Genomic DNA, 16,451 nt, shown 5'->3' on the forward strand with positions numbered 1-16,451 from the left:
AGTGAGTGACATTGAGGATCCAACAGCTGGGGTGCATGCTGGGGCCTTCTTAGCCTTTGCATCACTACTGCCACTCATCGCTCACCACAAAGGATTTGAACCCCTCATTTTTATGCGACTTGAATGAAAGCTCTAATTACCATAACTCAATGTGAAGTTCCAACATCTTGATGACCACCTCATAGCCCCATGTCAAAATGTCCCATTCACAATTCACATCTCTTTTATGTATCACTTCATATCTCATTCCGTCCTAGTATAAACTTACTCAAACTCAAAGCTAGGGTTGGGGAAATGCAAAACGAAACACCCAACCAATGTGGTTGTTAGTTACATTAATTTTTTTTATTGCCTTTTCTTATATTTTTAAATCTAAAGATTTAAAAGCTGCACTATCTATTTTTATTTTTTGCCGTTCTCAAAATGTTTTGATCGTATTATTACCATGTCATTCAATTTATAAACAATTTTAAAGTGTACCGAACAAAGTTATATTTGTGGTTCCCCATTAAACAAAATATGGACTGTGCCAAAAAAGACCTATAAACAACTGATAAAAGATATCAATAGCAGACTAATAGCAATGGGTTTCTGTTTGGCTTTTTTGGACTGAACATCTTATTGGTCCAATTTTAGTTTGGCTTGATAAGTGAAAAAAAAAAAAAATATCCAAAATCGGAACAAATGACCTCTTGACAACCCTACATCCAAATGAGGTATGGGCTTGGATCCTCTATGGCACAACAGGGCATATGGGGCTTAGAAACGCCTTGGGCTGTGTGCGATCGCCTTAGGCTCCTTTGCCTGAGCATTTCTGTTCGTTGCATACGCGCCATACACTTTGTTGCGCCACAGAGGAATTCAATCCCTACTTACAATCTTATCAACTGATTTCATATCTTTTTTCTTATAAAAGGAAATAAGTTATTGACATCTTAATTAGTAGGTTTCTAAATAAACCACTGGTTTATGGGTATTAATTAGCTCATTTTCAGATATAAATGAAATCTTTCTTTAGAATCATTTTTTAGAATGCTAGGTATAAGATTTCGAAATTTTAAACATTTCTTAGATAGGGACACATGTTTTGAGGAAGGTGATTTCTCCCTCATCCTTTTCAAAGGACAAGATCAATCATAATGTATCTAGGATTAAGTGTCTTTTTTTTTTTTTTTTTTTTTTCATTTGTGGGTGATCCTAGATAGGGGTGCAAGTTTGCCCCTGACGGCCTAAACCCGCCCTTGGCCCTTCCTGATCCTGAATAGGGACTGACCTGAATATTTTGGCCCTAAGTGCCAGCTCGACCCTGAAATTTCTGACCCTGAGTCAAGGTTAGGCAGGTAAAGGTTGATGTCTTTGGCCCGCCCAACCCGCCCTGAACACGGCCCTGATTTTTTACCATGACTTTTGGCCCTGGTTTTGGCCCGCCTCAGCCCTAGTTTTTTACCCTAATGTTGACCCTGGATATAACCCTGATTTTAACTTAATTTTAGATATTGTTTGACATTGACACCGAAAGAAACCCTAATATATCCTCCCACCGATCTCTCTAGCTTTCTTTCGCCACAAAAGTTCTGCGTTTAATAATCACTTCACTAATCACTCTCGGATATTAGGGTTTCGATATCCCACCGCATGAGTACACATTGTGTCATGCCTTCATCCCTTAATGGAGATCACTGTACATCGTTTGAGAATCATCGGTAATGTTCTCCTCTTTGTTTAACATGACATGTAATTTGAGATCTTCAGATTGTTTGCATTATTAGAATGATCTCTTTGTTTATCATGAGTCATGACAAATAGTTGGAATTTTTTGGATTGATTGCTTTCTTAAGATGATCTCCTCTTTATTTACCATAATAATTAGAGTTATTTGTAATATTTGAATGTTTGCTTTAGGATGTTCACCTCATGGCAAGTAATTGTGACTTTGTGTGTGTGTGTGTGTGTGTGTGTGTGTGTGTGTGTGTGTGTTTTTAATCTCCTCTTTATATTTTGTAGGGTCAGGGTCATTCCGACCCTTGATGGCAAACCAGGGTTAGGGTCAGGACTAGTCAGGGTCATCCTGATCAGCCCTGAAAAATCAGGGCCAATCAGGGCGGGTATGGGCTGGGCTGAACCCTGAAGTGTTGGGCCTGGGTTGAAGTTTTGCGGCCCTGAATAAGGGTCATGGCGGGTTTGAGCCCAACTAAAGGGACTTAGGGAGTTAGGATTGGGATAGGGTTTTAAGAAGCCTAGCCCAACCCAACCCTGTTGCACCTCTAATCCTAGACTAGCTGAGGAACAAGATGTCTCAACTTGAAACCTCTTAGGAGCTACAGTCTCACTATACACTACCCTCAAGCCAATGGTTAACAGTTGTACCTCAGTCTATTATCTCTAGCCAACTATGAACAGTTGTACCTCGATTTACTATCTTTAGCCAACTATGAACAGTTGTACTTCGATTTACTATATTTTGCCAATTGTTCATAGTTGTACCTCAATCTACTATCTTTAGCCAGTTGTTAACAGTTGTACCCCAATCTAATATCTTTTGCCAATTGTTCACAGTTGTAACTTGATCTACTATCTTTAGCTAACTATTAACAGTTGTACCCCAATCTAATATCTTTTGCCAACTGTTCTAGTCGTACCTTGATCTACTATCCTTAGCCAACTGTTAACAGTTGTACCCCAATCTAATAATTTTTGCCAACTGCTCACAGTTTACCTCGATCTACTATATTTAGCCAATTGTTAACAGTTGTACCCCAATCTAATATCTTTTCCCAACTATTCATAGTTGTACCCAAATCTACTATCTTTATTTTGGCACCATACAATGAATCTATTTTTCTCTTTAGGAATATGTAGTAAATCGCAGAATTTTTGGTATTTGTCAATGTGTTGTCAATTTCCTTAAATATATTGATCGAGCAGTGGGCACTCTTTTTTTTTGGTCATAAAGATCGAGCACTCTTCTTTGTTTAATTATAAATAGCATAGGGATTCACACATGTTTCTCCACTATCATTTTCTTATTCAAGCAACTTGATCGAGTCCTCTATGGGTGCCCTTCCTTCTCCTGCATCAACTTTCTGTCAATGTTTTAGATTTCAATGAATAGTTCTTTACCATGAGGTTCCTTTTCTAGGTAATTTTCTTTTTTCCAAATTTGATATTTTTATTATTTGCGTTCAACTATTGCCTATCAGTTGGTTAAATTCTCTTTCAATTTATGTTACTATTTTTTTCTGTTATGTGATGCTTTTCTAACAGTATAGATTACTTCATTATTGTTTGTACAATAAGCATCTTTTCTGGCGGTAAGAGAAAACGTAAGGAAAGAAAGAATACATTACTAAAAGAAATAGAAAAATATGACAAAAACAACAAAAAGAGTGAATTTAATACTTATTAAATTATAGTAGATATCAAGTACCTTGGTGGAATCCTCTATGTGGTTCACTTGCTTCTCCATCCGCCGTTTGTCAAAAAAATTTGATATTTGTGTTATTTGTGTTTAATCCTAATTTTCTCTATTACTGGTCATGTAAGAATGTCCTCCCCATCAATTTCATGTGTAAATGCATTTGTCGTTTTACAAAATCAACAAAAAAGACAGATAAGTAAGATTTATCTTATGGAAGGGAGTAGATATTGCCTATAGTTAGTCAAATTCTATATTTTTATGGTTGGCGTGTATATTTCCTCCTTAGTTTTATGAACTTTTATAGTTATACTGATTCTTTCATTATTGTAAGTTCATTGAGTATCTTTTACGGCAATAATACATTACTAGACAAAAGAAACAAGAAATATGAAAGAAACACCAAAAAAAAAAAAAAGGGTGAATCCAACATGTGCTGAATTATAGTAGAGAACATCTTGCATAGAAGTATATTTATATTAAATATTAACAATATCAACAAGATATAGATGAAAATTAGGTACTATTTCAGCATTATCTTATGTGCAAGTATTTATAAATTTATTATTTCTCTTATCACTTATTCTTTATTTTATTTTATTTTATTTTTTATTGAAAGATATTCGCTAAATAATAATAATAAAAAGTTATAATGGTGTTAAAGTGATTGTTAATAAGAAGGAAGGAATCTAGCCAAGAAAGAGATATTCCTAAATTAGATAAAAATAACCACATGATAGGCAGCATCCATGGCCTTTTCTTACTAAAAGAAATAGAAAAAAAAAATTAAATAAGATACCATGAAAATTGTATGTGGCCTAGCACTTTAGGAATTCTCTAATATGATAGGCAGCATCCATGGCCTTTTCTTACTAAAAGATGAAATAGAAATAAATAAATAAATAAATAAGATACCATGAAAATTGTATGTGGCCTAGCACTTTAGGAATTCTCTGATATGATAAAATCCAATAAACAATTTAACAACCTTCAAAGCATTTGAGATAACAACCATATATCTGATCCCAACTCTTTCGCTTGATGGAGAACAATTGCTATGACCCTCCTCCTCCTTTTGCACATAAAAGAACCTTGTGATGGTCAAAATCCTATGATTTGTTAAAAGATCATTATTCTTATTCAACATATTTCATTGTGGACTTTCTTTACAGTATGAATTTATCAGAATATTGCAAATGCTTGACAAGAGAGGCGATGGAAGATCACTATTTTGAAAGGCTTGAGACACATGAGGCAAAATATAGAAGGCTATATTATCGGATCAATGATTTACCAGGTATATTACATTCGGCATCAGTCTTAATTATAAATTAAGATTTAACAGTCATGGCTGATGGATCTGGTTGATGCCATTTAAAGAAGACTGGATTTCTCTCTTTCCATGTAACCCATAACAGAGAGGCCAATATGAGTCCAATGGCACCCAATTCAATTGATCAACCACTTCATAATAAACATATTGAACCGCTATTGAATCATGGAAAAAATCTATGGAGCTCTACTTTATTCTCACTTTGTTTGACTTTTCTTATGTGTTACTCACACATCTCATCATGATAATCTGTCTTGCTAAATCTAGATCCAAATTGACATATCTTTTCGTTTTATAAAGGAAAACAGGAGGAGATCTATAAATATCGGACCACCAAACAAAGGTTAGTTTTATATATATATATATATATATATATATGGATTTGTTTCGAACCCGAAAATTTCTAGATCACCTAATTATTTATTAAAGAGGGAATCAAATCTTTTCTATTGGCAATAGTTCGCAAAAATATCCTTTGTAGTGATGCAGTGAGCATCGGATGACCGATAGGACCTCGGGGCACATGCCCGGATACTTTCAGCCATCCGATGCTTCCTACATCACTGCAGAAGATAATCACTCAGTGATAGAAACTAGTAGGCTTAGATGTCAATTTGAGGTCAAAGGTACAATTCTGAGCATTACTTATTCAAGATTGACCCACATTTGAGGTATTATTAGAACACCATAAATACCCACTTGCATAGTTCAGTGTAAACATTTTAATTTACTATTTATTATAGGTTAAATTTTTATGCTCTTAGAGAAAATGGAGGGGCGGAGCAGGGAGTTGACCCGAAAAATTACTTGAGATTGATTTTGATATAAAGTGAAACAAAAATGATGAGATATACAATTTAGAAAAGGCGGTACACGTAAAATATTTTTATGTAATTCAAACGAAATGAAAATTGGTAAGTTTAGTAAAATAGTTCATTTAATTCTGTTAGTTTTATCTGGTTAACTTTTAAACTAAATTAAGGCACTCGTAATAAAATGCAGCCTTACTCCCCAAATATCTTACATGGCGATCAGAACTCAACTTTCAAACCTTACACCAAATCACCAACAAGAGAGAGAAGATCGCTTCCTAGTTGCATGCACTAATGCCCAGACACTGGGGAGTGGTGCAAAAAAACCACCTTACCTCAGGTTGGATGCCTGTCTCCCTCCCTTGTATGGTCTCTCATTTGGCATAATAACCACGCAATCAGGTAACAATCTCCAACCCTAATAATAATCCCAAGTTTTTTTTCTTTTCAAGTGAAATTACTATTTGGCCAGAAATTATAAATAGTTTCCTATAGTTTATCTAGTTATAAATGACTGAGAAGATCAAGTTACTCTGCATATATCCCCAGGCTATACGATTATACGGTTAGCATGTGCAGCACAGAGATTTGTCTCTGAAGAGACAAATAAGGAATTTGGGAGCCGTTCTCTTTGTTCGAACCATCTTTTTAAGAGTAAGTTTAGTTCTTAATAGAATTTCTGTTTTTCTTCCCTCTCTGTCCATTTCATTTTATTTTATTGCCATTGAATCTTTCTTTTTTTATTTATTTATTTATTTATTTTAAATCTAGTGTCCTATTGAGCTCCACTGGCAAATGGCCAGCTAATCGTGTGCTAGTAGTGCCAGTGACCAGATATTCCTATACACACCCATCCACTCATACATGCATACGATAAAGTTCAATCCCATAACCTTTTTCCCTAGGCGAAGCTGCTGTTGAATCATTTGTTCCATATATAGTTTCTCTGTGTATTTAATGCTTACCATGTACTTTGGGATCTCCATTCTATATATCAGATATCATTATTTAATCTGACAATGCCCAGTACAATGTTGTATATTCTTTTCTTTTATTTTCATTTTAGCGGAAAAAAAAAAAAAAAACTTAACTAAAATTGAAGTTAACAAACTCATGCATTCATCCATGCTCAATGGATGATGAACTTGGTGGTTCAATAACTTGGAGCTCTCCTCCTATTATCATCTTGGATATAGTCGGCCGTGAGGCTCCTCAATAAAAAAGAGCAATCCAGTGAACGAAGTTCCTGCTACTGCAGGATCTGGGAGGGGTAAATGTATGCAGTCTCTCCTGCGAAGCCTTACCCTTGCTTCGCAAGAGAGGCTGTTTCCAAATTTTGAAGCTATGACCAACATGTTTCAATAATGCAACTTAACCGTTGTGCTGTGAAGCTCCTCAATAACTCCCCTAATACACTTAATTGATTGTGTCAGTGGCCTATACATTGGTGGTGGTGGCAGTGGCGGTGACCATGGCTTTCTTTATCTTTTCCAATGCCAGATTGACTTCAATGGATCCTTGAAGGCGGCTACACTCAGTTCCCTCAAGCTTCACAAGATCAATGAATCCTCAAACTCATTTTTTCAAGGCTGTTGATAAGGGGATCAGAGCTCTACCCACAATAATCTTACCTGTGGAAGTTCCAGTTTCACCTATGAAACCAACCCTAAAGACTTCTAGCTTCAAGGATGCAGTACACATGGGTTCATTAATTGGCAAGTCATAGCTCAAGTACCATGAAGGGTCTCGCCAGCCGTAAGAGGAAGTCTGTGTAGCATTTTTTTTCTATATATTGAATGAACAATTTCCCTTCTCAAATTACTGGGGAGCATGGTTTTAAGTATCTCCGATACCGATATGATACCCTCCGATACGTATCTTAAATTTAGTCGATCGATACGATACACATCGATACGATACATGAAATTTTTAAAATCCTTTCGTATTGATATATATCCTACAATACATACCGATATGCATCAATACACCACCAATACACATCGATACGATACAATATGCCTTGATACGACTATGAAAATTATAAAATTGAAGTAAAATGTACGTTTCGATATGTATTGGTACGTATTGATGAGTATCGGTATGTATTGATTGGTACGTATCGGTATATATTGGCACATATTGGTGAGTATTGATACCTATCGGTGAGTATCGGTATGTACCGATACAGTGCGCTATGGTCATATAACGGCCAAGATGGGTAATTTTTCAGAAAAACACGATTTTTTGAAGGGTTTTTGTTCCATATAACGGTACGTATTGGTGAGTATTGATACCTATCGGTGAGTATCGGTATGTACCGATACAGTGCGCTATGGTCATATAACGGCCAAGATGGGTAATTTTTCAGAAAAACACGATTTTTTGAAGGGTTTTTGTTCCAAAGTTGCTGTCAGTCATATTTCTCTCTAACTAAAGTGGAAATCAAGGTTGGGAACAAAGATTTTACATTTATGGGACAACTACAAACCTTGAATTCTTAGTACGATACCCTCAATTTAGTGTTTATGCATAATACATGTTATCAATAGCTTTTTTTAACAAATTCTTTATGCAAAAGTGCTTAAAAAAAATATTTCCTATCCATTTATGTGTGTATCTTTAGCGTATCTTAGTGTATCTCCGATACGATACGATACTCTCCGATACGTATCTTAATTTTGGCCAACCGATACGGTAATCGATACCGATACTTTAATCCTTGCTGGGGAGTTAGCTTCTAATCCAATGTCAAGACCAAGATATAAGTTTTGTAGATAGCGAGGGAGGGTCATGCTGATGGCAATGCCGAAAGTGGGGTCCCCTACTTGCTCTGTGATAGTTTTTGTTTGTCTTAGGTCTTTCATCTCTTGTATATTTTTTCTCTTCTTTTTAATAAAATAAATCTGATCTTTTAGCAGAAAAAAAAAAGTGTGATGCAATAACAATGAAGCAAATTAATCTGATCTTTTCAGTTGATGCTATTGGTTCAGCGCCCGAAAATTTTTAGAACCCTAATGGTAATTCACATGCTAAGAATGTGCAAAAGTTTGATTTAAAATTAATTGAAGTGCATGACACTCTCAAGGGTTAAATATTGTTCAAGATGAATGGAGGTAGATTTTTTTTTTTTGTTGGTAAAGAAAATTTTTAGAACCCTAATGGTAATTCACATGCTAAGAATGTGCAAAAGTTTGATTTAAAATTAATTGAAGTGCATGACACTCTCAAGGGTTAAATATTGTTCAAGATGAATGGAGGTAGATTGGTTTTAGGGTTCGGCCAGGCCAGCAAATAGATGGTTAAATCAAGTTCCAATAATTTGGTTCAGGTTAGATGGACCAACTAGACTCGTTATGGAACATCTAATTGCTTCAAAATCTCATCATTATGCAGTCTAGGTCTGTAAAAATAACAAACTTTGGATTGGTTCTTGGTACATTACAATACGATTTGATCATCCAAACCCAAAATTTATCAAATCAAATTGAAGTATGAAATTACACTGACTGAAATTCTATGTTAAATGATCTATATAGAACTTGATTTAGTGCCCGGCACAAACCGAATTATCTAATGGGAACACATTAATATATATTTTTTTTTTAAAAGGAGAAAGCCTATCGGTCTGGTGTAGACAACATCAACATGTGAGGCCAAGGGAGAGTGCGGCGAGCATCTTCAGCTCAAAGGCGCAGCGTAGTCTTTTTGAGTCCTACTGTGTTTGGGTGTAGGTAATACCAGTCTGACAGGATTTTTTTTTTTTTAAATATTTGAAATGCTTGGAAAATAATGACCAATTAATAAAATATAAATAAGAAAAAGAAGTTCAAAAGTCAGTGTGACCCTTAAGCTTAGACACAGTGGAAGGCGAAATGCTCAAAAAATGTGCAAAAATAATAAAATATAATGGAAAAAAAAAAAAAGCGTGAAAGGCAATTGTGGCCCCAGCTAAACACAGTGGGGGGGGGGGGAGTTAAATCACAGCCTCAACCCTCATGAAAGCCATCCTACTAGTGCTCACATTAATCAATGCATTGGTGTCAGAGCTACACTGCCTTTCAGTTACTTTTTAACGAAAAATCTGATTGAACTAGATAGAAACATAGTGAGTCATATGAACCACATCAAACTATTTGAATGGTTCTGTCCAAGTTTTACCCCCCCACCCCTTCCCCAAAAAAAAAAAAAAAAAAAAAAATGGTTCCATCCTTGTCCGTGTAAAAAATAAGACCGAAGCAATCAAACTGACCAAAATCAATTGGATTGAATTGATACCAACTGATAAAACTCCTTATCAGTTCGGTATTGGTTTTGGATTTTAGAAACACTATGAGATCGAAACAAACCAGAACAACTGATGAGAATGACCATATGGACCTAAACTGGGAAAAAAATCAACAAAAAAATTGGTAAAATCAACATTTTTTTACACCTTTTGTCTTCTTATATACATGATACAAGATGAGACATAACCATAATTATTTAAAACGCATATTATACTAATGTGATTCCACACACTAGCTGTTATGAGTGTAAAGAGTGGTCTCCTTTTTGCATAAAAATCCTCTGCGATGAGGCAGTGAGTGATAATGAGGACCAACAGCTGGTGTGTGGGACCCTTTCAGCTGTTGAATCCCCAATGCCACTGGTCGCTCACCACAAAGGATTTGAACCCCTCCTTTTTACTCGACTTGAAACCTCTGGTTACCATGACTCAATGTGAGGTTCCAACATCATGAGTGACCACCTCATTGCCTCATGTCAAAATGTCCCATTTATCCATTCACATCTCATCCATGCATCACTTCATATCTCATTCTGTCTTAGTCTAAACTTACTCAAACTCAAAGCTAGGGTTGGGGAAATGTAAAATGAAACACCCAATCAATATGGTTGTCAGTTACATTAATTTTTTAATATTTAATTTTTTTTTTTTGTATTTATTGCCTTTTCTTATATTTTTTAAATCTAAAGGTTTAAAATCTGCACTATCCATTTTTATTTTTTGCCGTTCTCAAAATGTTTGATCATATTTTTTACCATACCATTCAATTTATAAACAATTTTAAATGTTCTGTACCGAACAAATTTAAGTTACATTTTTTGCGGTTCCCCATTTAACAAAATATGGACTGTGCCAAAAAAGACTTATAGACCACTGTTAAAAGATATCAATAGCAGACCAATAGCTATGGGTTTCGGTTTGGCTTTTGTGGACCGAACATCTCATTGGTCCAATTTTGGTTTGGCCTCATATGTAAAAAGTGAAAAAAAAATAATCCAAAATTGGAACAAGCTAACCTCATAACACCCCTACATCCAAATTAGATATGGGCTTGGATCCTCTGTGGCACAACAGAGCGTCTGAGATCCAGAAATGCCTTGGGCTGCGGGCACCGCCTTAGGCTTCGTGCCTAATCTTTTCTAACAATTGGATGCACGCCAGAAGCCATGTTGTGACATAGAGGAATTCAATCCCCACTTACAATCTAAGCAACTGATTTCATATCTTTTTCTTATAAAAGAAATAAGTTATTGACATCTTAATTTGTAGGTTGCTAAACAAGCCACTGCTTTATGGGTATTATTAGTTCATTTTCAGATATTAATGAAATATTTCTTTATAAAGAATCATATTTTGGGTAGGGACACATGTTAAATGAGGGAAGATGCTTTCTCCCTCATCCTTTTCAAAGGACAAGATGAATCATAATATATCTAGGATTAAGTATCTTTCTTTTTTCTCCTTTTTTTTTGGGGGGGGGGGCGGAGGGGGGGGTGTGGGGTGTTGGGGGGGAGAGATCTTAGAATAGCTGGGGAACAAGATGTCTCAACTAGAAACCTTCTAGGAGCTACAGTCTCACTATACACTACCCTCAAGCTAGTTGCTAACAGTTGTACCTCAATCTACTATCTTTAGCCAACTATTAACCATTGTACCTCGATCTACTATCTTTTGCCAATTGTTCACAGTTGTACCTCGATCTACTATCTTTTGCCAATTGTTCACAGTTGTACCTCGATCTACTGTCTTTAGCCAATTGTTAACAGTTGTACCCCAATATAATTTCTTTTGCCAATTGTTCACAGTTGTACCTCGATCTACTATCTTTAGCCAATTGTGAACAGTTGTACCCCAATCTAATATCTTTTGCCAACTGTTTATATATGTTCATAGTTGTACCCCAATCTACTATCTTTCTTTTGGCACTGTACAGTGAATCTATTTTTCTCTTTGGGAATATATAGTAAATCGCTGAATTTGTGGTGATTTGTTAGTGTGTTGTCATATTCCTTAAATGTATTGATCAAGCAGTCGGCACTCTTTTTTTTTTTTTTTTTGTCATAAAGATCGAGCACCATTCTTTGTTTAATTATAAATAGCATAGGTTTTCACACATGTTTCTCCACTATCATTTTCTTATTCAAGCAACATGATAGAGTCTTCTATGGGTGCCCTTCCTTCTTCTGCATTGACTGTCTGTCAATGTTTTAGATTTCAATGAATAGTTCTTCCTCATGAAATTCTTTTTCTAGGTAAATTTCTTTTCCTAAATTTGATAAATTTTTTTTTTTTTTGGGTTCAACTATTGCCTATCAGTTGGTTAAATTCTATTTCAATTTAGGTTACTATTTTTGTTTGTGGTTGCGTTCCCTATTTAATTATATGATGCTTTTCTAGCGTTTCTAGCGGCATAGATTACTTCATTATTGTCTGTGCAATGTGCGTCTTTTCCGGCGGTAAGAGAAAATGTAAGGAAAGAAATAATACATTACTTAAAGAAATAGAAAAATATGACAAAAACATCAAAAAAGAGGGAATTTAATATTTATTAAATTATAGTAGATATCAAGCACCTTGGTGGAATCTGCTATGTGGCTCCCTTGCTTCTCCATCAACCGTTTGTCAATGATTTAGATTTCAATGAAGAATTCTTTTCCATGGGGTTTTTTTCTCAAAAATTTTGATATTTGTATTATTTGTGTTCAATCCTAATTTTCTCTATTTCTGATCATGTAAGAATGTCCTACCCATCAATTTCATGCGTAAATGCATTTGCCATTTTACAAAATAAAAAAAAATGCAAATAAGTAAGATTTATCTTATGCAAGGGAGTGGATATTGTCTATTAGTTAGTTAAATTTTATTTCAATTTAGGTAGATATTTTTATGGTTGACATGTATATTCCCTCCTTAGTTTTATGACACTTTTATAGTTATACTGATTCTTTCATTATTGTAAGTTCATTGAGTATCTTCTACGGAGATAATACGTTACTAGATAAAAGAAACATAAAATATGAAAGAAACACAAAAGAAAGGTGAATCCAACATGTGCTAAATTCTAGCAGACAACATCTTGCATAGTATTTTATTTATATTAAATATTGGTAAGATCAACAAGATATAGATGAAAATTAGGTATTATTTCATCGTTATCTAATGTTCAAGTATTTATGAATTTATTATTTCTCTTATCATTTATTCTTCGTTTATTTATTTAGTTGAAAGATATTTGCTAAACTAATAATAAAAAAATTTATAATGATGTTAAAGTGACTGATAATAAGAACGGAGTCATCTAGCCAAGGAATAGATATTCATAAATTAGATAAAAATAAGCACATGATAGGCAGCGTCCATGTCCTTTTCCTACTAAAAGAAAGAGAAAAAATAAATAAGATACCATGAAAATTGTATGTTGCCTAGCACTTTAGGAATTCTCCATTATGATAAAATCCAATGAGCATTGTTAGTTAATTCAACAACCTTCATAGCATTTGATAATACAACTATATATCTGATCCCAACTCTTCCGCTTGATCTAGAACAATTGCTATGAAGGTCCCCCCCCCCCCCCCCCCCCCTCCCCCTCCCTTTGCACATAAAAGAACCTTGTGATGGTCAAAATCCAATAATTTGTTAAAAGATTATGTTCTTATTCAACATATTTCATTGTGGACTTTTCCTTACAGCTTGAATTTATCAGAACCTTGCAAATGTTTGACAACAGAGGAGATGGAAGATCACTATTTTCAAAGGCTTGATCAGACACATGAAGCAAAATATAAAAGCATTTACTATCGGATCAATGATTTACCAGGTCCAGGTATATAACATGAGGGCATCAGTCTTTGCTATATTTTCTTTCAAGTGTCTATGAGAACAAAAGGCAGAAAAATAGAGTAAAGATAAATACCGAAACTTCACTTAAAACTTGTAATTCTTCATTCAAATTGGTAGTTGAGATTTTTTACATATTAAAAAGACTTAAGACTTAAAATAAAATAGTTATCAGATCAGGCTTTTACCAATTTATAGTCCAAAGGATTTTGAAACTATCCTATAGAATCCAACTTACGACTTGACTACCTTAGATTCCAATAACATTTATTAAAACTACTTACACTATGTATTCCTTCATTCAAATTGATAATTGATAAATCTTTGTTGTTTCTTTATATTCATTTTTCCTTATCGAATCAATGTAGCCGACCCCATTTAGTTGGGATAAGGTTATGTTTGTTGTTGTAACTATGAGAATTAATTAAATATGACACCTTTAACTTCCTTTATTGGTCATTAGTATTTATTGTTGTAATGATCTAAAATGTAAAGGAGTTCTATTTTCTTCTTACTTTGTTTGACTTTTCCTATGTGTTATTTGTCACATTTCTTATCATGATCATATTTCTTGCTAAGTCTAGATGCAAGTTGACATTTCTTTGTATTTACATTTATCATAGGAAAATACGGGGAGATTTATAAATGTCCAGCCATCAATTGAAGGTTAGTATTCATTTGCTATTATTATTATTTTTTTCGACAGTATATATATATATATATATACTATCTTTATCTTTCTTTAGATTTTTTTTTCCCAATTGTATTTTGATATCTAGGTTGACTTCATGTTTACAAAGACCAATAATTTACTACAATGTTTTAAAAAATAGGGACGGTTTCAGACAGGTAGGACCGTAGGAGTCCCACAAAACTTCCTAGAGCATCCTAGATTAGGATTCCAACCATCCTAGACTGCCACAAACACTAGACATTGGAATCTTTATTGGGATGGCCCCAGATAATACCAGATTATTGGGTGGATATAGGTATGGTGATCAATAATTATTACTTGTTGCTATAAAGTACTATTAATAAACCATGTCTTATACTTTCGGTAATGGTATATTTTATTCTGTCATTGTAAAACTTTATTAATGACAATAATATTTTTTTACAGTTGTTATATCTTTAATTAGCGACAGGAAGTAAATTATATTCCACGATTGTATATTAACTACTGCTGTCTACCCCTAGCCCAATTCTTTTCGGTGACAGGGAAATTATAATTGTCGTCCAAAATAGTATTTTGTGACAGTATTATTTTTATAGTCAATATGATTTATAATAGGATATTAGGCGATGGTAAAAAATTTACCGTTGTCTTAGATGTTATTTCATTACGGTATTAAAAAATTCCGTTGCCTTAAATAATTTTTTGTAACATTTAAATTTAACCCATCATTATAAAATGATTCGTTGAAATTTTTTTGGGCAACAGTATAATAATACCGTCATCATAAATGTATTAGGCAAAGGTATCCATTTTAACGTCCCTAAATATTATATTTGATGACGATAGTATCTTTTGACCGTCATCATAAATGTGTTTTCTTGTATTGTCACCTATTTATAGGTTCTTTTTTATGGTTATTGTGGTAAACTTCAATGAAGAAAAAAACTAGGATTATATTTATTGAGCACCCTCGGTATAACTTTATGGGATCCCAAATCAAACACATGGGTGGTAGAAGCTGCCTACTTTAGAAGTCAATAGCTACTAAGTGGCATATTAGATGAGCCAAATTTTATAGATAGGTAAACCACTAAGTCTATTACTTAGTCGAGTTTCATCCGTATCGAGGTTTGCCTTGTGGATAATCATGACTTTGAAAATCCGTTGCTATGGGACAGTGTATAGTAGTTGTTAGAGTATTGTACGTAGGTCTGCATAGTCGACATACATGAAATTCATGCCAACACATGATGGTATTTGATTGAATATTAGACAATGTTATTTTTCATGTAACTAATCTAGACCATGACTTCTCCATCCAAAGCCACGTCAACCTTCACTCTACTACCTTCTATTCGAACTTTGATACTTCTTTTTTACCCCTACACTTCTAACTGTGGAACTGTGTATTATGTTCACTGAGTTTCCTTGTAAAAATCCCTATTTCTTTCCAGCCCTCCCCTACTTTCATTTTTTTCCTTGCATTTCTTTGACAGAGAGTAGGTAGGGAGAAATGGCCCATTTCAGAATGAGGCAAGCAAATGGATGAGCTCTTCTGAATGAAGTGGTGGACCAAAGGCAATCAATGAGACAAGCTCTTCTGAATGGAGTGGTGGACAAAAGGCAATCAAATTGATGGGATCTTATGTATTAGAATTTACTTGAAAAAAATACTTACAGCCAGTGATGTTGGTGAAGTACTTCCCGCTAGCTCAAAAAAAACTTGGAGCTTTCGATATTGTTATTGGAAAAGCTGTCAATGGAAAAGCTGTCAAAAGCTTTGTTGAATGTTGAGTATGCAGTACAGTGGAGGCCATCATCAATTTGCATTTTGTGGGCAAGGATCTTAAGCCTTGGAGCTTTCGATATTGTTGTTGGAAAAGCTGCCAATAGCTTTGTTGAATGTTGAGTTTGTTAATGAAGATAGGGGTGAAGTGGAGGCCATCAATTTGTTTTTTGTTGACGGGGATCTTAAACCTTGGAGATTTCGATATTGTTATTGGAAAAGCTGCGAAAAGTTTTTTTGAATGTTTGAGTATGCTTTTAACTCCACATTCAAAGTTAACTTTAACGAATGCTGAGTTTTTTTT

The 16,451-nt window shown here is 34.5% G+C and overlaps 1 protein-coding gene and 1 long non-coding RNA gene across 8 annotated transcripts; both read left to right on the forward strand.

Moving 5' to 3' along the window:
- The first annotated feature begins 2,350 nt into the window (after window positions 1-2,350).
- On the forward strand, window positions 2,351-7,383 carry LOC122067370. 7 transcript variants are annotated; one of them, XR_006136675.1, is made up of 6 exons: window positions 2,351-4,712; window positions 5,049-5,091; window positions 5,751-5,962; window positions 6,110-6,214; window positions 6,332-6,438; window positions 6,994-7,383. XR_006136675.1 is itself a non-coding variant. In XM_042631200.1 (6 exons), exons 2-6 carry the CDS (start codon window positions 4,665-4,667, stop codon window positions 7,080-7,082), a joined length of 489 nt encoding a protein of 162 aa, XP_042487134.1. In that variant the 5' UTR covers window positions 2,354-3,139; window positions 4,588-4,664; the 3' UTR covers window positions 7,083-7,383. The 7 variants fall into 7 exon arrangements, 6 of the variants coding, with proteins under 6 accessions (XP_042487132.1, XP_042487134.1, XP_042487133.1 ...); XM_042631200.1 differs by lacking the exon at window positions 6,332-6,438 and having other exon boundaries at window positions 2,354-3,139; window positions 4,588-4,712; window positions 5,057-5,091; XM_042631197.1 differs by lacking the exon at window positions 6,332-6,438 and having other exon boundaries at window positions 2,357-3,139; window positions 4,588-4,712.
- A 4,635-nt stretch (window positions 7,384-12,018) lies between these two features.
- On the forward strand, window positions 12,019-16,114 carry LOC122067372. Its single transcript, XR_006136676.1, has 4 exons — window positions 12,019-12,097; window positions 13,538-13,671; window positions 14,309-14,351; window positions 15,858-16,114. It is a non-coding gene; the product is annotated as an uncharacterized LOC122067372 (long non-coding RNA).
- Window positions 16,115-16,451: the final 337 nt, after the last annotated feature.

The sequence above is a fragment of the Macadamia integrifolia genome, unplaced genomic scaffold (genome assembly GCF_013358625.1).
Source record: "Macadamia integrifolia cultivar HAES 741 unplaced genomic scaffold, SCU_Mint_v3 scaffold2874, whole genome shotgun sequence".
Lineage (NCBI taxonomy): Eukaryota > Viridiplantae > Streptophyta > Magnoliopsida > Proteales > Proteaceae > Macadamia > Macadamia integrifolia.